Here is a 24171-nt window from a genome sequence, read left to right on the forward strand (position 1 = left end):
CAATATGCAACCCCCCCCCCCCCCCGCAAAACAATCAAATATGATGGTTTATAATAATGATGATTTGCATCCAGATGTCAGTGTATTTAGGTTTTTGTGATTTCTTATACGTTTAAAAAAAAATACTATTCTGTTAATAATTTGAATGGAAAATCAATTAAACTAGACAACAAACAACCGATCAGGTTATTGGAGTATCCTGAATGTGATCATAACTGGGCTGAGCCTCATAAAATACCATGTCCATGTAAACACATGAAAACTTCAGGTTAAGTTCTTCTCCCCACATCTATGGACGTTAAACAAAAAGAAAAGAATGCATATATAGAAAAAGTAAACTTTAAAGGGAAACGTTTACATCAAACATTCAGCAGAGCGCTTACATTGTTTAGCATTGTTTTCTACCACAGGCAGTAGCTTTGTAAAACCTTATAAATATCAGTGAATATTGCGGAAGATTCCTTTAAAAAAGAAAAAGCATCAGAGTCTTGGATGGTCTGACAGCCTCACTGGCAGCTGAAGGAAGTGTTTATTTCCCAGAAGCCCCTGGGGGAAGAGTCGCCTCTTACTATACAACAAACTTGTTCCGGATGATCTCGCCGCCCTCCACCTCCACCTGCTCGTACAGCCACTTCCTGTCGCAGCGGCACTCGACGCCACACTTGCGCGAGCCGCAGTCGGGACACGGGTAGAAGCAGCCCATACAGTCCACGTCCAGACAGTCACACATGTCCTTGTTGTTGGAGAGCAGCCGGCCTTTGCTGTCGTACACCCGGCTCTTGGCCCCCATGTTCTGCCTGCAGACGAGATGATGACATCACTGGTTGAAGCATCTACCCTCGTTTCAGATTTATTTATATCAGAAGGTATAAAAAAAATATGTATCCTCAATTTAAATGATTCAATGCAGTTGGCGAGTGGAGTCCCTACATAATTACTGTGTTTTTTTCTGTTTCACAAGAACGTCGAGTGACGGACACATTAATGATGATGAAGATGAAGCAGCACAGTTTCCACTTGGGCTCCGATTCAATATCATAATGTATCGTCTTTCACTGGAATTGTGATGATATTGAGACATTTATAATAATGAGCATGCACTAACTAAATTTTCTTAAAAACAAAACCCTTAATCAGATTACTGCATGTAATGCAGGTGCAGGTAATCTGGTAATAGTTCATTGTTTCTGTATGATTTGACTGTTTTTGCACTAAAGTTCTTAATTAATTTGTTGAGTATTGAAGTCAAAAATAAAAGGTTGTGAGGTCAATTTATTAAACTACCAGACAACTTGCTATATTTTGTCAGATAGAAGATAGAACTCAATGTTAATTTTCAAACAAATCTAAAACATTTCTGAGAACGGGGGCAGCATATATTTATGTGAGATGGGCGACATGATGAAAAGATTCTCACCTGTCAGACACCTGTTTTCCTCCACGGCTTCCTCGTCCGCCCTGTGAAAAAAATAAGAAATACACTTTACCCTACAGTTAATGATCCCCATGATAGTTTATGTATTTGCTATACTGCCGTTAATCACAAGAAGAAGAAGAAGAAGAAGAAGAAGAAGACTAGTATCTAGTAGAAAGACAGTTGCAATGTAATGCTCAAACTGAACCACTGATTGAACCATATCTTACTTTTACATTTTCATACATCAGGCTCCACCAGACACTACTTTTAATAATGACAGCAGTCTGGTCATCTTTATAATCTTATTTTTTACTCTGATACATAAAATAATGCTCCCAAACTACTGAGTTATCACTTCTGTGTCAATCAAAACAATCTGGACTGTTGTGTTAAGGATCAAGGTGAAAAGGCATGGTGTAGCAGCTGCTACTGGAATCAGAGGACATTCAGTCCGGCTGAGCTTGTTCACTGATCCCATGTCAGCGTTGGCAGAAGACTCACCCTCATCCCTCCCCTCTTCTCTCGCCGTAGATTGACAGCCTCCCTCGCTCGGTCTCGGTCTGCTTGTGTTGCCACCGGAGTCGGGACCGGCGTCTCCTTTGGCATCACCCCTCTTTTACGAAGTTCAATCTGAGGAATATTCACAGTTAATCCAGTAATATAGACACGGATGACTTGTGTAGACTAGAAAACAGGCCGTTAGACACCTTGGACGAGTCCTGCCCATGGTTGAATATGGTGGGCACCGCGTCCTCCCTCAGAAACTGTTTGCCGTTGTAGTCCCTGAAGCAGTCGGCCCTGAAGTGCTCCGAGCAGAGGCAGGTATTGGCGGTGGGGATGAAGTTCTTCATGCCCAGACTGTGAACCCATTTGCTGGCAAGTTGAGGTTTGCTGAGTGGGAACCTGCACAGAAGAGAGGGAGAGATGGTTTCTCACCAGGCTACAGGATGCTAAAAAAACACGTTTTAAAGACTCATTTTCATGCAGAAATATCTTAATGAAGCAGTCATCATCTCTGCGTTCTCTCCAACTCTGCTGTCTTTGCACTAATGTTATATTGCACAAGCATACTTTTTAATACCGTGGTATTATTGCCTAGTATTAGTTTTCTCTCTCTTCTATGCTGCCACCAGAGTGTACAAGTGCCTTGTAATTGTACACACTGGTGTACACGTCTAGTAAAGTGATTGTGTGATATCGTATTGTTGTTATATGTGTGGTACTATCACAGATGTGGGGAACCTCGAGGCTAGTTTTCGACCGGTGAAAAACGTACCTGTAAAATCGGATTTCCGAGCCTTTGACGAACTTGTTGTTGCAGCCTATCGCTGCGCAGATGACGGGCATCGCGTCGCTTTTTGTCCAAACTGTGAGATTAACGCAGATTTTTTTTTTTAAATGCTGAAAACGTGGCGTTGAAAAAGGACAGAAACTGGCGGGTTGTGATTGTTTTCTTTATGTTTCTTCTTCGGCGAAGTTAAAAAAAAATTCCCGTTCAACTTCCGGTTTTTCCTGGAAAGAGTCTGCCCTCTAGCGGTGGCTCAGATTATCGTTTCCCCCGCTGCCAAAGGAAAAGAGGTTGTGAGCAACTTGTAAGCTTTATGTGAGAGAATAGACATTATGATATCGATGCCAAAAGGTTATCTATTGTTTAAGTTCAAATCAAATCACAAATTAAAATGTTTAGATCAATTTATATGATGATACATACATGTTTGAGTGATGAAAACGCCCTACCATTTGAAAAAGAATAATCCAGTTACATAGTGTGTAACAATACTGATATATCTATGTACTCACTATGCAAATAGCCCATTTAAGAATCATATATTATATTACCAGATTATATTGTTTATTAATTAATGTATACATCACTTTAATGTTGCAGAAGGGGTTCATCATTTGAATTAATTAATATATTGTTGGGTAGTTTAACCTTGAATAATTTGTCATAATCGAAACATGCAAAATAACTAAAAGCTTTAAGACACATTGAGAGGGGGTACGATATAAAGTACCATAAGTAATTCAAGTACAAGTACCTTAAAAATTGCACATACTGTAAGTAGAGTTAATACTAGTAGTTTGTTACATTCCACCACCGCCCGCTGCCTGTAAGACTAAACGCCGGGCCTGAAAACCTGTTGTTTGCTGCGCCAGCCGCAGAGCCGCTCAATCACATGACGTGACTACGCTAGCCAGCTAGCTAGCGAGCGAGCTAACACGCTAGCTCTTGGTTGTCAGAGCCGCTGTCAGCAAGCTACAAACGGGGGTTAAGGGTAGCATACTCACACGAAACAAGTAGTGGCGAACTCGCCAAGTCGTCGGCAAGTCAACCGATTTCGCCTTTCCGTCACGTCGGTGGTAGCCGCGATGTGAAGTCAGCTAAGCTAACAATAGGTAAGTTGAAACTTGTTTGTAAAAAAGGGAGTTGCTTTTTCGAGTGCGGGGGTGTCAGGCTAACGTTAACGATATTGGCCTTGTTTGGATTAACTGTGGAAGCTAATCTCGCGTCGCGTTAAACGTCCACCTGTACGTTGTTTTTTTCTTTTAACTAGCAGCGTTTGAAGGTTAAGCGAGCTAACAGATTGGTGACGTTGCGTTAAAAAAATATCGTTGACGATCGCTAGCTTAAATGTTTGTTTGGCAGTTAACTGGTAAATACGACTGGTTGGCTAATGTTAGCAAGTTAGTCTGTTAGTAAACTACAACCGAGTACCAGCAGTGTCAACACGGAAAACGCGTCAATCATTTTTATTTTTTTTAAAGTTGCGACGTATTTTTTTTGTCGTGTTTACACAACACGATTACGATGCTAACGATTATTAACTTAAATAACCAATCACTGAGGCTAGCTGCAAATTAGCTTATGTAGCTGTGATGAAGGCTGGCAGCCTGCGACACTTTGATGTTGCGTCCGAGACAGTGTTTTAGCTGAAAGACCCCTTAAATATCTCTGGTCCGTCTTGCATATGTGGTTTTACATATTCTGTCCGATTAGTCGCGATTTGTCCGATTAGACGCACTTGACATCTGTTGCACCTGTCAGTGTAGGTTTTTTTTTTAAACGCATTACTATTGTCCTATTTAACACTGGTGACTTCACAGCTCTAACCCAGACAGAGTTCAGAAGTATTGAAAACATCTGGGTGGGTCTGTGAGACTTCCAGTTCAGAAGAAGTGAGAACATCTGGGTGGGTCTGTGAGACCTCCAGTTTAGAAGAAGTGAAAACATCTGGGTGGGTCTGTGAGACCTCCAGTTTAGAAGAAGTGAAAACATCTGGGTGGGTCTGTGAGACCTCCAGTTCAGAAGAAGTGAAAACATCTGGGTGGGTCTGTGAGACCTCCAGTTTAGAAGAAGTGAAAACATCTGGGTGGGTCTGTGAGACTTCCAGTTCAGAAGAAGTGAGAACATCTGGGTGGGTCTGTGAGACCTCCAGTTTAGAAGAAGTGAAAACATCTGGGTGGGTCTGTGAGACCTCCAGTTTAGAAGAAGTGAAAACATCTGGGTGGGTCTGTGAGACCTCCAGTTTAGAAGAAGTGAAAACATCTGGGTGGGTCTGTGAGACCTCCAGTTTAGAAGAAGTGAAAACATCTGGGTGGGTCTGTGAGACCTCCAGTTCAGAAGAAGTGAAAACATCTGGGTTGGGTCCGCCAGAGGTTCAAATTCACTTCCTCTTGTTCCATCGGGGCGTTGGTGGGAACTGGGACTCGTTTCGGGGCCCCGAAAGCACTAACTCTTTGCTTTCGCACCAAGTTGTTTGCTGAGTAAGGCGGTCCGGTTTTGCTTCACCGGGTTACATCCGTTGGTGCTCTTTGAGACTTTTAGAAAGGGACGTTTCCCACTCGGTTCGTGCTGACTGTATTTGTGCACCGATGCTTAGTTTACTGACTGGAAGGCGTTTCGTGAACACAGCTTCCTCTCTGTCGCCCCCATAACCCGCCCACATCAACACTGACAGGGACAGTAAATCACACACTGCTGCATTTTTATTTATTTTTTAAGCATCATGTTGCTAACTGAACTGTAATAATTCCCGGTTGGTCTATTACAAAACAGCGTATTCTCCAACCAGGAGTCCAAAACACTTGAAGACTTAAGAAAAACAGCAAATATCCTAATTTGAGGAGCTGGAACCTTTTTTCTCTTCACATTTTGCTTCTGAAAATGACTAAACGTGAGATTGATTATGTAAATTGTGATGATGAAGTTGCTGTTGATTAACTGATTGATCAGGTAATTTTTCTGCAGTATTATACACCTGCTTATGAAATGGTGTATGTGGTGTCGTAGTGGCACACAAATGTCGTTGAGTTTAAAAATTGTCTGAGTGAAGTTGACTTGTGTGAGATAAGAAGTGGTCGTCTCTTTTAAGTTAGACACTAAGGTGGAATGTTCTTTGAGAGGAGTAAACCAGGTCCTTTGGGAGTGTTTTTTGTGACACACAGGGCCAGTAGGGTTATGTACGTACATAACCAAAATGACAGGAAGGTTATGTACGTACATAACCAAAATGACAGGAGGGTAATTAAGATACATAACCAAAATGAAAGGAAGGTTATGTACGTACATAACCAAAATGACAGGAGGGTAATTAAGATACATAACCAAAATGACAGGAAGGTTATGTACGTACATAACCAAAATGACAATAGGGTTATGTACGTACATAACCAAAATGGCAATAGGGTTATGTAGGTACATAACCAAAATGACAATAGGGTTATGTACGTACATAACCAAAATGACAATAGGGTTATGTACGTACATAACCAAAATGACAGGAGGGTAATTAAGATACATAACCAAAATGACAGGAAGGTTATGTACGTACATAACCAAAATGACAATAGGGTTATGTACGTACATAACCAAAATGACAATAGGGTTATGTACGTACATAACCAAAATGACAGGAGGGTTATGTACGTACATAACCAAAATGACAATAGGGTTATGTACGTACATAACCAAAATGACAATAGGGTTATGTACGTACATAACCAAAATAACAGGAGGGTTATGTACGTACATAACCAAAATGACAATAGGGTTATGTACGTACATAACCAAAATAACAGGAGGGTTATGTACGTTCATAACCCTACTGTCATTTTGTGAGTGATTACATGAGGAGAGGAAAAAAAGGCTTTTGGTGTTATCCAGTGCTTTTATTGATTTTTGTTGGTGTGTTCATTTCATTTCCCGCAGTCTATGAAAACATGTTCATGGACAAAGGTGACTGGCTGATAAGATGCAGGGGGGACATTGGACTTGTGCAGAGAGCTCAGTGACTCGGGATGACACAGCGTTTAGGGCTGAGTAGGACAGAAGACATTTACAACTGAAGAATGTGAATTCAGTTCATCCAGTAAAACTGCATACCTTTCATTCCCAGACCTGTTGTTGTTGTTGTTGTTATTATTGTTGTGGTGAAACTGAACTTTTAGAGCTTGCTTTAATGGAAATCAAGCTCATCCGCTACACTGTGATGTTTGACATATTGATTTGTAGTTTCTCAATATGTGAATATTAGACATGTTGGTAGTCTAGCCAGATGAAACATTGCCTCTGAGCAGTAATGCCGTTTAGGGATTGGGACTAGCCGGTGGAGCGACAGCGCTACTTCCATTTTGAACGAGCTGGAGGAAAGACGGGGTCACCCTGAGGTGTCGGTGTCAGACGAGGCCGTTTGAGTAGAAATGTGCTGCTTAAATATTCAAAGAGGGGGAAAAAGGCTGGAGAACCACAGCCCTGTGGGGTTTTAAGACCAAACTAATGACCAATAGTAACCTCTTCTGTCCCCTCCCCCCCCCCTTTTTTTTACTCTCCTGTCTCCCATTGGGCATTGCAGAAAGTGACTCTTTTCTTTCCTACTCACTGTCTTCCAGATATCGAGTCATTACATTCCCATTCAATAACCTCGCAGGGGGGGTGTTTGGCCTCCTCGAGGCTCGTCAGGCACATCGACAGACCAGAGTTGTGGACTCGTGGGCAGGATGGATAGACGATAAATAAGACATCAACTTCAGAGGTGAGGTCGGTCCGACACTCGGCCTGTCACTGAGTCCCTGTAATGACTGCTTTGTATCGAAATGTCCTTTTTGTTTGTGTTTAGGCATCAACTGATGTTATCTACAGCAAACTTGTCAAAGCCAAGTTGTTTTAAGTGGGAAAAACTGTAGGTTATTATTGAACAATCCAAGTAGAATCTAATTCTTCCTTTGCAGCACATTTGCTGCTTAATCTGGACATTTTAAAGACAAACATTATCAGGGATTCACTAATCCTCACTGTGTAAGGCAACATCAGGTCGGAATACGTGGATATAATTAATTTAAATTAAAAAAAATGCACTACAGTTTTAAATGTGTATTGTGTGTGTGTGTGTATATGTATGTATATATATATATATATATATAGCTGTTTGAGATGTTTCGCCTCACATTACCTCCGGTGTGGAAGCTTTGATCTCAGACCGCTGCAACAATAACCGCTTTACTGGTACGGTATTTAGAAGCTTATCAGGGGTCTTTGAAAATGACTGTTGGCACCGCCGACATTCACATGTTGTATTTAAACACAGTTTAATGTCTTTATCTGTGCCGCATTGAGTCAACCTTCCGAGCTTTATGATTATTTGTTGTGACTGTCCTGAGTTATGTGTTATGTTATGTGTTATGAGTTATTATGTGTCCTTTTATATTAACACTTTGATGATATAACAGGTCCTCGGATATCATCAGCATTTGATTTCCACATTTGAAAAGATTTTTTTTTTTTTTACGTTGACAGGGTTATGTTGGGTTATTATATCCTGTATTTTAGTGCCAAAATAGTGACATCACACACGGTTGTGTAATCCCAAACGTTTTTGGTTCCCTCTCCGGCTCGTAACAATGCGGCTTCACATAACAATGAATGGGACTACTAGCGAGCAGCTCATGAGGTAGTATTAATGACAAACCAACTTTAGATTGTGTGTTCAGAAGGGTCAGGTTATAATAGGCCGATAAACTGCATCATGAACTGATTCATAGTCTGTAGATAGAAAATTAAGGTAAGTTGGGAAACGGCTCTTGGTTTTTTTTTGGTAACGATGTGACGGTATGAATAGTTTTGGATAAGAATTGAAGGACTTGATGTTTTTGTCTGTTCATATTCCAAATACTGTTTTAATACTTGATATTTTATTAGCAAACAGTTAAAAAGTGGCTGCAGAACCTCTGTGACCGTCTCAACATGATTGTTTTTAAAAATGTTTTGCTGTAGTGTTGAGTATCTTTGGCTGTTTTAAGATGTCTCTGGTCTGTGTTTCAAATCAATGAGAACGGCTGCTTCATGGTAACTTTGCAGGATTGTTGCATCAATGGGATAAAGTATCTTAACTTGTCAGCTATTTAGTTCCCATTTGGTTATTTTATCCAGCCCATTTAATCGAAGAACGTAGACTAAATATCAGAAAACAACTCAAAGAATAACGGAGTTTAACAGCAGCAGCAAGAAAAGCCTCTGAAATGAACTTAAAGTTGAATGAACTCTGCTCTAAAACAGTTTCAACAAAAACTGAACATTATTAACCTCCTTGAAAGTAGGATTCATTGCAGATATTTGACTGCATTTGTTTTAGTTGACATGACATGAAAATGGGTGTTTAAGTGCTTTTATTATATCATATAACGATAACCTTTCACTTTTTTAAAAATCATTTTACACAGCAAAGTGCAGAAAGCCTTTACATTTTTAAACTGGGGTTTCCTTCTGGCAGGCATGTTAAGAATAGCACAAAAAAAATCATGCATGTGTCTGCTGACTCGGTTTCCTGAAATGCACCTATTTGTGGCACATGACACACTTTCATTTCTGCTTCTCCAGCCAGTCGGCTTTCCTCCTCACGCATTTTCATAGATCTCGCTCGATTCTAAAACTTGTCATTTTAGATCTTTCTAAGAACTGCACTACGCTCTGTCAGATATTTATGTGGTCATTTATTTTCCTGCCGTTTGATATGATTTGACCACATCCCAGTTTTTGAGTGTGCACGGAGCCCGCAGCGTCAGCAGGTTTAAATCCCTTTCTGGTTCTATATTAATGTGGTTTTACTCACAAAACTTGCCATCATAATTGAGCATGCTTTCTTATTTTCATCACACAGGTACATGTTGATTTCGTAATGACAAGCTGCTGTGCAGAAGATGTCCACGCTGTCTGTGACTGATATCCCAGATGTTGGTCATGGTAAGAGAAACCCTTTCTGTGTAAGTCCACTATGTGAGATCAGGCTGGAGGGTTCAGGTCTCTCAGTCAAGTTTGGTTTTACTCAGCAAGTTAGAGTGAGTTTCCCGCTGTGTGTTTAAGGAGTGGCCATCCAGTCTGGTCATTCTGTGACAGAAACGGTGTTCCCCAAACTTTTTTTCCTTTCTGCTGACTCAATTTTAAAAATGACAAACCATCACGAGGCCTTCTAAAGGGTGAGAATGACCTTTTATAAACTTGATATCAGAGGTCTTCAGGCGAGGGCCATTAGCTATTACATATTGTATAAAATTGTGTTGCCTAATAGTGCCATGTATAAAAGTACTTTGTAATGATGTATTTATACATTGCTAAGCCATTCAAATAATAACCGTTCACAGATTCATATATTTATAGAACATAGTTGAATAATCTACATCACAATTTCCCCTCGTAACATTTAACAAATAGGAACATGTATATTTGCTCATTATAGGTTGTATTCAATTATAGGTGTGTATTTTTTTTACATTTGGGATCCAGATATCAGAACAATACGAACATTCAGGCTCCCTCATGTGGTTCAAAGGTGCATTGCACATATACACGTTAAAGACTATGAAATATATTATACAAATTTATTCAGCAACCCCAAATAAAATCTCCTGCCACCCAAAGTCTGGGAACGACTGACCTAAAATATTGAATTTTATAATAAAAATCGGGAATCTGAAACAAAAGAGCGACTCCAGCAGAAATTCACCCCTCTAAGCTTTAAATGGTACAGCTGTCCCAGGCAGGATAAAGACAGTACAGGGCTGTTTGGTTGTGAACGTGAGTGCGTCTCCTCCTCCGTCAGAGAGTAAGGTGTTCGACGGGGCCTCTGAGCTGCAGCTGGACTGCATGGTTGAGGAGAGCAGCGGCGGCGCCACAATGAAACGCGACGGCATGCTGTCACTGGCTGACCTCTCCCAGCCGGATGACTTCCCCACCCCCCAACCCCAGAACGGCCTGCCACTGACCAACATGAGCAGCCCTCTGCCCGTGGAGCCGGGCGACATTAAGGCGGATCCATCTGCAGGCGACCCGTCTGCCAGCAGCGGTGAGAGAACTGATATTAAAACGTGAAATATTTAAAAAGAACTAAATTATCCAAGATACCTGGAAGATCAGATGTTGCCTACCTTCTCACTATGAAAGTTGCTGCCTCTGAATACAGCTTTGTTTTTATATTTTCCGTGTTTTAGATGGTCAGCCGGTGAAGAGAAAGAAGGGGCCCGCTCCGAAGATGCTGGGCAACGAGGTGTGCAGCGTGTGTGGTGACAAAGCCTCGGGCTTCCATTACAACGTGCTGAGCTGCGAGGGCTGCAAGGGCTTCTTTCGACGCAGCGTCATCAAGAGCGCCCAGTACAACTGCAAGAACAACGGCCGCTGCGAGATGGACATGTACATGCGCCGCAAGTGCCAGCAGTGCCGCCTGCGAAAGTGTCGCGAGGCGGGCATGCTGGAGCAGTGTAAGAACATCTCGAGTCCCATCCAGTTCACAGGATGTTTTCATTTCTACCGACTGTTCTTTGAGCCGAGCGTTTCCTCTCTGAACTGCAGGCGTTCTCTCCGAGGAGCAAATCAGACTGAAGAAGATGAAGAAGCAGCACGAGGAGGAAACGGCCCGCACGTCCACAGTGGTCACCCCCACCCCGCCACAGGAAATGGCCTCGCTGGATCCGCAGCAGCAGGAGATGATTGAGAAGCTGGTGGCCATGCAGAAGCAATGCAACAAGAGGTCGTTCCTTGACCGACCCAAAGTGACGGTGAGTGTATGTACGGGAGAATTCTGGTCATTATTCATCATATAAAAACAAAATTAAAAAACTGCTGTTCCTGTGTGACTGCTGGTGTGCGTAGGAAGACTGAGAGTCACGGATATCCGTCGTCAGTTTCTAGACAAAGCTTTTCTTGATGCATGTTTGAGCTGTAATGTTCTGAGAGAAAGAGATATTCACTTAATGTTTCTTGTGTGTGTTTGCGTCCGACAGCCGTGGCCACAGAGTCAGGACCTGCAGAACCGAGAAGTGCGTCAGCAGCGGTTCGCCCATTTCACCGAGCTCGCAATCATGTCGGTCCAGGAGATCGTGGATTTCGCTAAGCAGCTTCCTGGTTTCCTGGAGCTCACGAGGGAGGACCAGATTGCTCTACTGAAGACGTCCACCATTGAGGTGTGTAGTTATTCATCGTGCCACGTTTTCTTGATTGTCTTCTCGAATATTATACAATTGAGGTAAACTCTAAATATAAGGTCTTAATTTGCGTAATACATGTAGAACGACGGGACTGATGGTCATTGTGAAAACATAATCGCTGCCTGCATCACTTTAACAACTTATCTGTACAATCTCTGCATCCCGGTTTAGTCTGTGCATTAATATTCCTCTCGCCACGCTGTGTTTGTCTTCCTCAGATTATGCTGCTGGAGACGTCTCGACGGTACAACCCGGCTATAGATAGCATCACGTTTCTGAAGGATTTCAGCTATAATAAGGAGGATTTTGCCAAAGCAGGTGCTTATTTCTGCCTTCCGCGTGTTTGTGGATTATGAATATCGGGTGTCACTTAAGCTGGCTGCCTGTCTTCCATCTGTCTTGCATGCTGTTTGAGAAAAGTATGTGTGGATGCTTCAACTTGAGCATCTTTTGTATTTAAAGTTTTTTTTTTTTTACACTCTACAAATGGTTCAAGCTCTTTAAAGTGACTTTTGTCCCTCTATCACCTCCCCAGGGCTCCAGTTTGAGTTCATCAACCCCATCTTTGAATTCTCAAAAGGAATGAACGACCTGCACCTGGACGAGGCAGAATATGCCCTGCTCATTGCCATCAACATCTTTTCTGCAGGTTAGAAATTCAGAAAAACGTCTTTAGAGCTAACGACTCTATATAGTGATAATCTCTCCTAAAAGATGTTATGTATTTGTCCGTTCAGATCGGCCGAATGTGCAGGATCACGATCTGGTGGAGCGGCTGCAGCAGCCCTACGTGGACGCCCTGCGCTCTTACATCATGATTAAGAGACCAAACGTAAGCTGCCATCGTTTACCTAACCTCTCTTCTTGTGAATTACAGCATGTCAGCATAACCTGGCCGTCGTCATCACGACCTGACCTCAGCTCTGGGTCAGGGTTACGTTTTATTTTTGGACGGGAGGAGGAGGGGCTTCAACATTTCTAAGAGCAGTTTGCTTGATGAGAAAAGTGTTTTCTCGTAGTGTAGCTGAATGTGAGTGACCAGGAAGTGTCCTCCTCTCTCCCAGAGGTGTAAATGTCAATGTGTTTGTTTTCCTCAGGATCATTTGATGTTTCCCCGGATGCTGATGAAGCTGGTGAGTCTCCGTACGCTGAGCAGCGTCCACTCGGAGCAGGTTTTCGCGCTTCGCCTCCAGGACAAGAAGCTTCCCCCGCTGCTCTCTGAAATCTGGGACGTGAACGAGTGACTGCAAACCTGATGTCACACGCACTCTTTTTTCTTTTTTCTTTTTTTGTTTGTTGTGACGGACACGGCGTCCAGCAGGAAAGCACGTGACTCCTTTCTGCCCTCCTGCTCACGGATTGTAGCGGCGGGACTGTTTCTGTCCAGAGGGAGGAGAGAACGCTCTCCCTTCACTCTCAAACAGATGGTTTGGTGTTCACGAGGAGAAATGAGAACGCCCGGTTGTTCTCGACCCCTTTTTTGTTGTTCTTAACTTTTTGCGTAGATGCTGACATAATTACGGCGATATTACATACCAGCAAAAAGGCTCTTTAGCCGGTTTTTCTTTGATTTTTAATGTGTTGAAAGTCGATTTTTCTAGTGCAGTTCCATTACGCACCCTCTTAACGATTATAATCTGAGCAGGTCTTGGCTGTTGCTGCCTCAAACATCAGGATTAAAGCTGCACGGTTGAAATGGTGGTTTATTTGTTTGTGTTTTTACTTGCAGTCGTGCAATAGGTGGAAATGGATACAGAGTTGAGAGAGTTGACGTTGGGTTGAAACGGTGATCCATCCGGTTGGTGTTGTGCATCGTGAAACGGCAACAAATAGTTTGTGTTCCTTTTTTTTTTTTTTTTTTTTGAGTAAGCGCAGAAATCAAAAGGTCGGCGGTAGTCGCTCAGGTATAGCAATGTGAAGTAGACCTCTGGGATTCGGGGGGCTTCTTTGATTTCCATTAGAATATGTTTTTTAGTTTTCTTCCAAGTGCATAAGGGACCCTTTTGGTCATTTCTAGATGCCCATTAACTTTCATGTAAATTGTATATTTATTTTCACGAGACAATTGTATAGAGTGCGCACACAGATTGTACAATCACATACTAACGCACAAGAGAGAGGTCAAACTCTGCACACTGTGCCCTCATTAACAGGAAGCTGATCCTTCTTACACGGAGCGCTGGTACCTTGAAGGAGGTGTTACTCATGTGTCTTCAAATTCCATGTAAAGATGAAACGTTGGTTTTGTTTTTTTGTTTTTAAAAAGGAAGTCAAGCTACCATCTCTGTGACCCTCTTTCCAAATCAATAAAAAATCCATCCTGACAAAGTTGTATTTATAAATCAAAATAGAAAAATTGCCTCTATTATATATATTTTTTGTCATGTGTACATTCGATGTACTTTAAACAATTTCAGATTTTGATTTGTTGTTCTGTCACTAGCATTTAAAGGTGTGAGAAATGTATAAGCCAGTTGTATATAGTTTGAGTAGGATGTAGAGAATTTGACAGCCTTTTATTTTTGATAATATACTGTATGATTGACGGGGGTAGAGGTCTTGATCTAAAGGTCTACCATAGTCTGGGTGTCTTCATTGAACTGGTGCTCGACAGCTTTAACCGGTAGAATTTTTGGACAATCCACCAAAATGTTGAGAACAACGGGGGACGAGTAGAAACATGCAGATGTGAGTTTCTGATCAACTCTATGGCCACAGAGAGTTAGATGTTACTTCTCGCGCTGCGTTCTCCTGTTCCACCGTGTAAACTTGAACATGCATGACGGATGATAAAGAAAATGTCGATGCAAATTCAGAATTGTGCAGTTTGCTTTCTCTTGATGATCTGAATTACAATAACGGCCTCGTTTTAATGAGATAAACTTGCTGATAATTTGATTTTAAACGTTTCTTTTTCTCTTTCTGGTTTTGAGTAAATTAACAGCCTGTTGTGGAACTTTTTGTTTTTTGTTTTAATTTAACTATTTACAGCAGACATTTTTGACTTGCGTGTTTGTCTTAACAGATCATGGGAATAACAACATTAATTAACATGAAATTATTTTTAATGGCATCATTTGATGGCTATTTGGGGCAGTTGCCCTGGTGTATCAGCCAGCTGACTGATAAGTAAAAATGCAGTTGGCGCCACCTTTTGGCTGGTTGGTTAAATGAATGAAAACAAGTGGAGCTTTTCCTTCCACATGCTTGAGTGTCTTATGTTCATGTTCTTAAGCCTGCAGGATCCTCACAGAAACAATACCAGGATGTTTCCCTTCCTCTCCATCAGCACCTGACGAAAGCCTCCTGTTGAGGGTTTTTTTCTTTTTTTTTTCTCCTACTGACCTGGAAGCATCTGCAGCCCAGTCACACAAAACAACATGAAGTCTCATTCCCGTCTTTAGCTGCGTTGTGTTACGTTGCTAATTTGAATGTTTGCCCAACTTAAATGTCAAAATTGATGTCGAGAAACATAATTATGCAGAAGAATTTCCAGAGGTGTGCTTTTTCACTCGGCTGGAGTCTCATAAAGACATTTTCTGACCACGTATTGTATCAAGCCGCTTGCCTTCCCTTCTCAAAATATGATTTACCTTTTCTTGATGCTTCATAAATGCTTTTTTTTCTTCTCCCATTCGTCTAACCTTTTCAGTAATGTATTCAAGTTTTTTTTTTTTTTTTGCACCATATTGAAAGAAGCAGTGAAAGTGTGCAGCATTTTTGAAAACAAACCACTGCTTTTTTTTCTTTCTTGGGGTTCCTTTTGCAATGAAATGTGAGGTTTGCTTTAGTGTTTTTGGTTTTGGTTTGCTGCTTGCAGGGCTGTCTTTTGCCCGGGTGTTCCCAAAGACCAGGTGGGTCACGAGATTCTATCTGGGTCGCCAAATTTGTCTTTTAACATTTATATCGAATGTTGGTTTTGTTCTGATAATTGTAGCCTACTTTGAATCGAATACTAGAAATAGTAGCGTACATTCTGTTTGTTTTAACTGATGAATAGAAAAACAAGATCCTGCTAAGGAGGATCCTGCTAATTTATTTGGTCTCGTTTATAAAGCGCTTGACGTGTACATTTAAAAAAAAAACTAAAACAAATGTGTCTTTTCAAAATGGCTGGTTTCAACTATTCAAAATAATTTAACGGGATGTGGAAAATGCCAGTAAAAGTTTTGGAAATGCTGATCCAGCCTAACTTATCCATTAAGTTTTAAAGTAGCTTGAATTACCCATCATGCCCCAGTTAATTCCCAGGTCGACTGAAACTGAGATGTCATGCATTCTGATCAAATTATGGAAAACAAAAACCAGACAACCACCATCTGTTGTTGACTTAAATCTGTTTCTTAGTGCACATGTTATGTTAATGCTGTACGTATCGAGGTTTAATTGTACTGTAAATACTGTGATTGTCATCTCTTGATTTCTCATTTACTTCCCGTCTTCAAAGGGTGACACTGTAAACATTGTCGATGTATAGAAATGCAAAACCTATTTTAATACTTGTAACTCCTGAAGAGCTTCTGTTTTGTATGTACAGTGTAAATTAAAGCTATGCTGTTAGTGCTGATTGTTTGCTTAAATTCTCTCTCTCGGATACATTTGGTCTTTAAATGGGACGTCGTTTCTGTTGTCCCTTCAAGATACAGTCTGATCTACTCTACTATATGTCTATACTGAATGTATGAAAATGGTGATAAAGATGATGAACTACATTACGATCGGAGATGAAGCTACAGGGAAATCACTCGAGCAGCAATTCATTTAAGAGTTAATTTATGCTTCTCACAGCAACACATTCTTAAATTTAATTGAATATTACCTTTTGTCATGTAAATGCCTTGAAATGTGAATTTTTAACCACTCGCCGTCTCTCAAACTGCATCAGCGAGTCTCAACAGATGCTGTTTGCAGGTAATTCTGCGTGCAATGACGACGTTACAGCAATGTCATTTAATAAAGGGTCAATAACATTAGCATTTATCACATCAATTTAACACTTTGGAATTTTAGCAGCCGCTGAAATCGTGTCTGTAGGGATCACCATTGGGCTCGTAGTCGTGGTGATGCCATCTTATGATTTGGACTTGAGACCATAAACTCATGTTTTACGATGTTCACTGATGTAATAAATCAAGTGAGAAGTAGGGTCATTTTCTCATCTACTTCTATACTAGGCCTGCCCCCTGCTGGTCATTAGAAAGAATGAAGGTTTAAGGCACTTGAGGTTTGGCTTCACTTCAACATTACTTTTCTCCTTTCCTACGGGCGAAACAATGCATTAGTCTAAGTTAATAGTGTTAATAGGCTAGTTGGAGATTAACCTGGAAAGTGGTGGCTTATCATACCACACTAGGGGGCCACCAAAAACTAATTGGCTGGCCCTGTCAACCTGTAAAACACCATAAAATACTACAAACTGTACAGAATAGCCATAAAGTACTACTACTATTACTACTACCAGGCTCGCTGGTCGCTTCCGTTAGGTCTCAGTATGCGGAACTCCCCGCAGACCGACGCCGCCGCCGCTGATGATGATGACGATGAAGAAGAGGAGGAGGAGGAGGATGTTGTGAAGGCAGGTTGTAACTGACTGAGCCACCCGTGCATCGGAGCCGAGAGGCGGACAAACAACCTCGCATTATATTATATTCACAATCGGTCAGACTGAGCAGCCCCTTTATGCAGCGTTACACTGCCGGTCTCGAAGAAAGGGCTGGATCCGGACAGACGCCTCCGCCTCCGGGACGTTAACCGCGGAGGGCACCCTTCTCCACCCAGGGCCGTCATCAGCTGCTAGCCTCGGTTAGCGGCTAACCGGCTAACTGACGTAAAGCAACCGAGGTAAGCAACGTCTCTTTTACTATTAAAAAATAAACGCACACACAACCGGTGTCAACCTGGTGGTTTAGCCGCCGTTGTTTGACACTACAGTTTTTTTAAATTATTATTTACAAGACATATCGCTCAAGCTACCGCTAGCAGCTAACGCTAGCTTAGTTAGCTAATCGTTCCGTGACGTAGAACCCCACTGACTGAAGCTAGCCTGCTAGCTAGTTAGCTTGCTAGCGGAGGTGAGAGGAGGAGGAGGATGCTTGTTTTAGGGGTGAACGTGTAGGACGAGCCCCCGGTGGAGGGTGATAGCTCGTCGGAAACAAGGTGAAATGATGAGCAATGAGGGGGCGTTGCCCTCACCTTTTTTTTTATTTATTGCCCCCTTTTCCTCACCGTGTCGCGTCTAACCGTTAACTCCTAATCTCCACGGGGCTAGCTTATCGGGTAGTAAAACGCATACCTCGCCACTAACGGTAGCTGTAACTGACACAGCTGTGTAGTGTTATCTATTTATTATTTTATTTTTTTATATGAATTCCAGTCTGCGACACACGGAGCACGACTCTGGGTGTTAAAAAGGCAGCTGGTTTAACCTCAAATATAAGGTTTAAATGGCCGCGAAGGCGGAGTAAATAGACACAGATAATATACAGACGTGCATTAGACGTTTACATACCGAAGAAACGCTCACATACGTCAAGTACAACCTATTTAATGTGTGTATGCATATATATTTGGAGCTGTTGCATTTGTATGCAGTGAATGAGAGGCACAGCTAATGTTGAAATGCCCTGTGACCTATGATTGAAAGCATATATATATATATATATATATATATATATATATATATATGAACACTACAATGCTGCTCCCTTGCTAAGGAGAACCACCCCAAGCCCCTTTTCTTTCCACATAAGATGCAATGATATCACCAGTAGTGGAAATCTAGTCTATTTCAACACCAGAAACTCATAGATGTTACATTCTAGCTTCATATTTATGACTTAAGACAATATCAGCCACAGTGATCCGGAGGGGAAATTTGACAGTACTTTCAACAATCTATGATAAATGTTTGCAGAAAACATATGCCAGACAGATAAACAGGTTAACAGTAAGCGTCATTTATATTGCAGGTTCAAGCTAAGGTACAAATATAAATACAGACAAGGTTAACGATAAACGCTCACACAGGAGAAACGCATCGTCGACTGTGAACTGGAGGCTCTTAGCTGAAGTTTAGAATTCCCATGTGATTTTTTTTTTTAAATGCTGCTGTCGTGTTGTTGAGTGTGTGTGATTACACTCACAAATGTATACATGTTATGTTATGAATATTATTCAAATGAAAACGAGGAGTTTTATTTTAATATTCACTAAGGCCACATGACCCACCTTCCACTATTATAGCACAAGGGACAAATGAACGCAAATTATTATTTTTCCCCCCAAATTGTAATTGACAACAGAATGCCAGAAGTGCTTTTGTTTTGTGAAGTTTAGGACTAAAAATAGGGTTCAAAAACCTTGACGAGGTCTAGAAACGTGCCTCTTTCAGGCACTTTTTAAAAATGAACATCTAAAGTCGGCCCGGAGAGGTCCGGGCTCATTCAGTGCTCTGCAGTTTTATTGACAGGTGACCAAATAGTCCTCCTCTTCAATCAGCTGCGGGACATCGTCGCTGTAACTGGCGAGAGATGCTGTCCGTGTTTGAGGCCTGTGAATCACATCCATGTGCTTACATAAGCAGCCACGCTGCCTGCGGACGACTCCGAGCAGACTCATCTACTTGTGTTAACCTACATCGTTATCTTGCCGTTGGACTATTGTTTAGAGAGAGATATAGAAAGAAACATATGCTCAGTAAGCTTGTTCATTTAACTACAATCAGCAAAGTGGCGTAGTCCTTCCAGCCTCATCTAAAAATAATGCCGTGGTCCTGTATCGTCTGCCACCCTGCTCTGCTTCCAGCTCCGCTGCCTCATAAAATAGCCATTTTGGCCGCGTACCAGGAAGCATTCATGTTGCCCAGACCTGCATGTTGATTCATTGTCCTGATCGCTTCGCCAGATAAAGAGATCTGTATTCTGCATCGGCCTATCCCTCGCAGTGGGAACATGATATTATTTGCTCTCTTTATTTAGCTTTCGCTGTGAGGAAGCTTCGAGTTCTTCCCTGCTCTCCAATAGGGATGCGCAGACATCAGATATCGGGTCAATGACGACTCAAATAGTTGGATCGATTGTCACGCCGTGTCCCCTTATTGTGGGGAAAAAACATATAAATATGGTAGTCAACGGCGAGGGACAATCACTTGAATCACATGTGATGTTTTTCAATTTAAAAGCAAATTTTGCAAGTCAAGAAAGTCACAGTTTCCAGTAGGCAAGCAGTGGATAAAAACACAATAATCGATCGTGGTGAATTTCCATCATCGGGATAATCGTAATTATCTTCACAAGTGACTTGAAAAAGATGTTTAGCTCTCTGTCATGGTAGCGAAGTGAAAAATAGGATACAAAAATAATCCTTTATTTATGCAAGTATAGGATATGACAGCATATGATTCAAGATTGGCTTATATAAGATTATTTGAATGTTTTTTCCCTCAAAAAGGATGTTCATAATGTGTCCCTGACCTCTTCTTTAATTAAGTAAAATTTTGATCATTTTCCCAGCATGCTCCATTAAGCGCCGAGTTCAGGTTAGTATCATGGCCCTCCGTGAATGGCTCCTCTGCTCACAAGTGGAGCTGTTAAGACATAATTGGACCCACAATGCATCTGAAGCCCTCTGTGATAGAGTCTCCCCTAATGGACACAGCTGGCGGCGAGCTGACTGCTGGCGCTAACGACGCCCTGTGACGTGATGTGTGACTCGCATGCCACGCACAATATGTCAAGGGTTACTTACAGCTAACATAAACTCATATTTAATGATGCATTTCACGTGTAAGTCGCATTAGAGGCTAATCGGGGTGGTAATGTTTTATAGCCAAACATTCCTTTGCAAGAATAAAGATTTGTTTGTTTGTTTTGTTTTTTATGTTGTTTTCCGATTTAGAAGTAAAGGCAGTAAGAAATAAGGAAAGTCTGTATTCTTTCTGGAATTAGCTGGCATTATCTCATTGGAATTATAATAAATATTATATTATATTATATCATACAACTCACCCCGAATGTGACATTTATAGTTGCCAATGCAGACTCCATAAACCATGGCCAGGAAAGTGGCAGAAAGAACGTGCATGGAAAAATCAAAAACCTTGCAAAACAAAAACAAGAAAAAAAAACCCTGACGACAATCACAAGATACCAGATACTTGCACGGGACTAATATTATCACATGCCATCTGTGTTTCAGAAGAATATGGTAATTTGCTGCAGAATTTTTACTTGACGAATTAATTGTCGTGGCAGATTTGCAGGGGATGAAGATAACAGATAACCTCCGTAATTATTAACAATTAAAAGAGGTTCCCAGGTGACACTGGTCCCGTGGAAATAAGTTGCTCAAGTCTGTCATCTGTGTGGTTTTAATGTACGTGTGACCAGGACCCCCTGTAATGCAGATGCAATATAGATAACGGTTAAATAAATACAATAAATGTACTCTCTGCATAACACACAGCCAAACCAGCGGGTGTTTATGAGGGTTTTTTTTTTATGGAATGGATGGCATTATGTTGTTAGGGGTAAATTATCTCTGAAGTTATAGGAATAGGAATATATTGGCAAGTGAGCAATGCACACGAGTCCATAAACCACAGGAAATTAACACAATAACACAATGCCTGTCGGGCTGCTTATCCTGCCTATGAAATGTATCTGGCAGACAATGACACCGCTGTGGAAACGCAAAACATGTCTGATATGAATTGCTTCTGAAACGGGAGAATTTGCACAAAATATGCATAAATTCCGATATTAATAGTTAATCGTTTTGTGTCATAATCATGAACCTATAAGTAATTATTTTAATGGGCTTTTTAAATTGAATGAACTTACAAATAAGAATAGTAAAATTAAGCTTGAAGTGCAGACATTAAACATTTATATTATTATAATTTTTTTTCTTTGCACTTTTCTAGTATAAAGCATGGTTACTCTTTCACCTGGACTGCATATACAGTACAGTAGATTATACATCCATTAGCTTATCAGTGCAGGGACAAGCACCTTTAAGAGACAGTGAAATACTGCTTTTTATACAGTGTTTGTGTTTCGAGGTGGAGTTTCTGAATGTGGAGTTAGATTAAAGGCGGTTCGCCGTGGCGTGACCCTCTGGTCGAAGTAGATCCTATCACTTTACCTTTTGTCTTTTTTCAACGCCGGCTTCTGTGTTTAAACACCTGTTTTCATTGTTCCCACTTCACTGTGACCGATGGTATAATATGATTATGTATTACTTTTTTTTTTTTTTTTATGAGTGAAAGAGCAAGTGCTCCTTTTGTGGAGCCGCCATTTTATGACAGCGTTTAACAATCACGCTGGGGAGAAATCTGTTGTGGGAGATACCAAGTTCTCCCCCGACTGTCGTCTCAATAATCCAGATTTCCCTGCAGACACAAGTGGGCCTTTTGTATTGAAACGTGCTCATTGTCAATGGGAATGGCATTAACGGGTACTTAACTACAAGTGAAGCTCGATCCTGACCTCTGACCTCCTTGTTTCTGCACGTTTTGCAAGCTCCTTATCTGTACAATATCGGTAACAAATCGCATTATTGCAGGTGATAATCACATGAAATATCCGCGGGAATGTGAAAATAAACAGTGTTCCCGGTAAAGAGTTTTCAGTGTTGAGCCGAGCATAATCGCTTCCTTGTTTTCTTTGTGCACGTGAACAGTAAATTCAGAGCCCTGCTCCTTTTTTAGATGATTAACCACCAACAAAGTGTTGGACTTGAGCATTAAAGTAATCGTCTCCTGTCACCGAAGCAGCATAAATGTTGTATTGTTGTCAGGGAATAGAATTTAAATACTTCAAGTTGAGATTAAATGAGAAATTGCCCTTTTTAAAACTGTTTTGAGATCACAAAAATAGCTTTATTAATCATGAATTTAAAAGAAAAATCTTTAGAATAATTAATATTAAGTTATGAGGTTATTCCAACAAGACCCCTCAGCTGCATTATAATATCAGCAAGCAAACAACCAAAAACAAAAAAACACAGCTGACATTATGGTCATAAAAGAAGAAGTTCTATAGGAACGTACCATGCTTCCTCTTTAGAGGGATGCTTTAATTACGTTTTTTTATTTAGATGCACTAGAGATTCTGGTGTAAGAGATCGAGGCTTTTTGTTCATCTGCCGGCTTTGTCTCTTTGTCACATGATCACTCAGTAAATGAGGATTTTGAACATCCCCATGACATCGTTGTTTATGTCTTTCATTTCCTGTAAAGTAGAAAATGAGTTGAGAGTTATATAATGAGAGTTACATCACGGTGACATTTTTCGAGCTGAGGCACAATGTCGTTAGGTAGCAGGAAATGATCTCGCAATTAACTGTCTCATTCAACGTCTTTATGTTCCAGGGTCAGATTTCTCGCAAATCAACTGCCGAACCAAAAGGAAATATTTTTTCTTCACTGGCAGTAGCCTCAATGCAGTTGCATTTTACATCATTGCTGTTCTGTCATTGGTAGCTTGTGAAATAAAGCGCTTCCCCCGATGGCGACAGCACAAAACGACATTGCTCTTAAAAAATGAAACGCCTCAGAAATCTGCTTGTAAGATTTTATGCCCTTCGAAATGTACCTGCATGGGAACCACCGACTGTCATTCAGCAAAGAAAAATGGATATGAGTGAATTAATTCCCCCCCCCCATCTTTTTCTCGTTTTACAGGTTTTGGCTCTATAATTTTTTTTTTTAAACCATCATGATGATCGTTAAGGAGCTGCGTTTCAACCGTCCAGCTGAACTCTCCCGGTTGTGATGGAGATGCACCACTGACTCGAGGTGACATAAATCCTTGGATGCCGTGACAAACGGGACGTGGTTAATCCAAGATGGAGAAAAAGAAACCGTGCCCTCGCCTTCTCGACTACTTGGTGGTGGTTGGAGCAAGGTGAGGACCTAATTTCACTTTTAAGAAGTAGCTTTGGTTTAAAGGAATATCTCCAATCAACGTAGTCACTTTAAACTAATTATCTGTCTGATTTACCCTTTCATGCACCCAAGCACAATTGTTTTTGGCTTTTAATTTCTAGCATATTTGATCCTTTTTTTATGCATATTGTTGTTATTTTTGATGTATTTTGTGTCCCTTTGCACAAAAATGTGCAGATTGAAACCCATTCAAATCACTATTTTTGATCCATCTCAAATACACATCTACCATGCTGCAGTAATCAAACCATAAATAATCCAGTTTGCATGAAGTATATTGAAAATAAATCCATTATTGTGTATTTTAGACCATAAAATGTAGTTGCATCAT

General features: G+C 41.0%; 3 protein-coding genes across 7 annotated transcripts in view; 2 read left to right on the top strand and 1 right to left on the bottom strand.

Moving 5' to 3' along the window:
• Positions 1-2907, bottom strand: arl14ep (ADP-ribosylation factor-like 14 effector protein). Its single transcript, XM_084029058.1, has 5 exons — positions 2694-2907; positions 2125-2320; positions 1919-2047; positions 1418-1458; positions 1-797 (listed from the first exon to the last, which is right to left on the bottom strand). The coding sequence occupies exons 1-5, from the start codon at positions 2762-2764 to the stop codon at positions 569-571; spliced, it is 666 nt and encodes a 221-aa protein (XP_083885184.1). The 5' UTR covers positions 2765-2907; the 3' UTR covers positions 1-568.
• Positions 2908-3629: 722 nt separating this feature from the next.
• nr1h3 (nuclear receptor subfamily 1, group H, member 3) lies at positions 3630-16460 on the top strand. The gene is made up of 11 exons (XM_084023372.1): positions 3630-3817; positions 7310-7452; positions 9574-9656; positions 10513-10755; positions 10901-11167; positions 11259-11464; positions 11690-11869; positions 12112-12211; positions 12429-12542; positions 12631-12725; positions 12991-16460. Exons 3-11 carry the CDS (start codon positions 9614-9616, stop codon positions 13135-13137), a joined length of 1395 nt encoding a protein of 464 aa, XP_083879498.1. The 5' UTR covers positions 3630-3817; positions 7310-7452; positions 9574-9613; the 3' UTR covers positions 13138-16460.
• Positions 16461-17462: 1002 nt separating this feature from the next.
• madd (MAP-kinase activating death domain) overlaps positions 17463-24171 on the top strand; it is a 48711-nt gene continuing 42002 nt past the window's right edge. For 4 of the 5 annotated variants that reach the window (XM_084008497.1, XM_084008498.1, XM_084008501.1 and 1 more), the window contains exons 1-2: positions 17464-17734; positions 23577-23799. In XM_084008497.1, coding sequence (XP_083864623.1) covers positions 23741-23799 — 59 coding nt within the window. In that variant the 5' untranslated portion in view covers positions 17464-17734; positions 23577-23740. Of the gene's footprint in view, positions 17735-23576; positions 23800-24171 lie in introns of all 5 variants that reach the window. The other variant, XM_084008499.1, reaches the window with a different exon arrangement.

Source organism: Eutrigla gurnardus (assembly GCF_963514095.1).
Source record: "Eutrigla gurnardus genome assembly, chromosome: 1".
NCBI classification, from domain to species: domain Eukaryota; kingdom Metazoa; phylum Chordata; class Actinopteri; order Perciformes; family Triglidae; genus Eutrigla; species Eutrigla gurnardus.

Bases quoted from the DNA above. Each gene is read 5' to 3' on its own strand.
- arl14ep (XM_084029058.1), bottom strand. From the start codon at position 2,764: ATGCCCGTCATCTGCGCAGCGATAGGCTGCAACAACAAGTTCGTCAAA. The intron at 2,321-2,693 runs GTACGTTTTTCA...TCTTCTGTGCAG, and splicing joins TCGGAAATCCGATTTTACAG to GTTCCCACTCAGCAAACCTC. The intron at 798-1,417 runs GTGAGAATCTTT...TCTCGTCTGCAG, and splicing joins GGAAAACAGGTGTCTGACAG to GCAGAACATGGGGGCCAAGA.
- nr1h3 (XM_084023372.1), top strand. From the start codon at position 9,614: ATGTCCACGCTGTCTGTGACTGATATCCCAGATGTTGGTCATG. The intron at 9,657-10,512 runs GTAAGAGAAACC...CTCCTCCGTCAG, and splicing joins TATCCCAGATGTTGGTCATG to AGAGTAAGGTGTTCGACGGG. The intron at 11,465-11,689 runs GTGAGTGTATGT...TGCGTCCGACAG, and splicing joins TTGACCGACCCAAAGTGACG to CCGTGGCCACAGAGTCAGGA.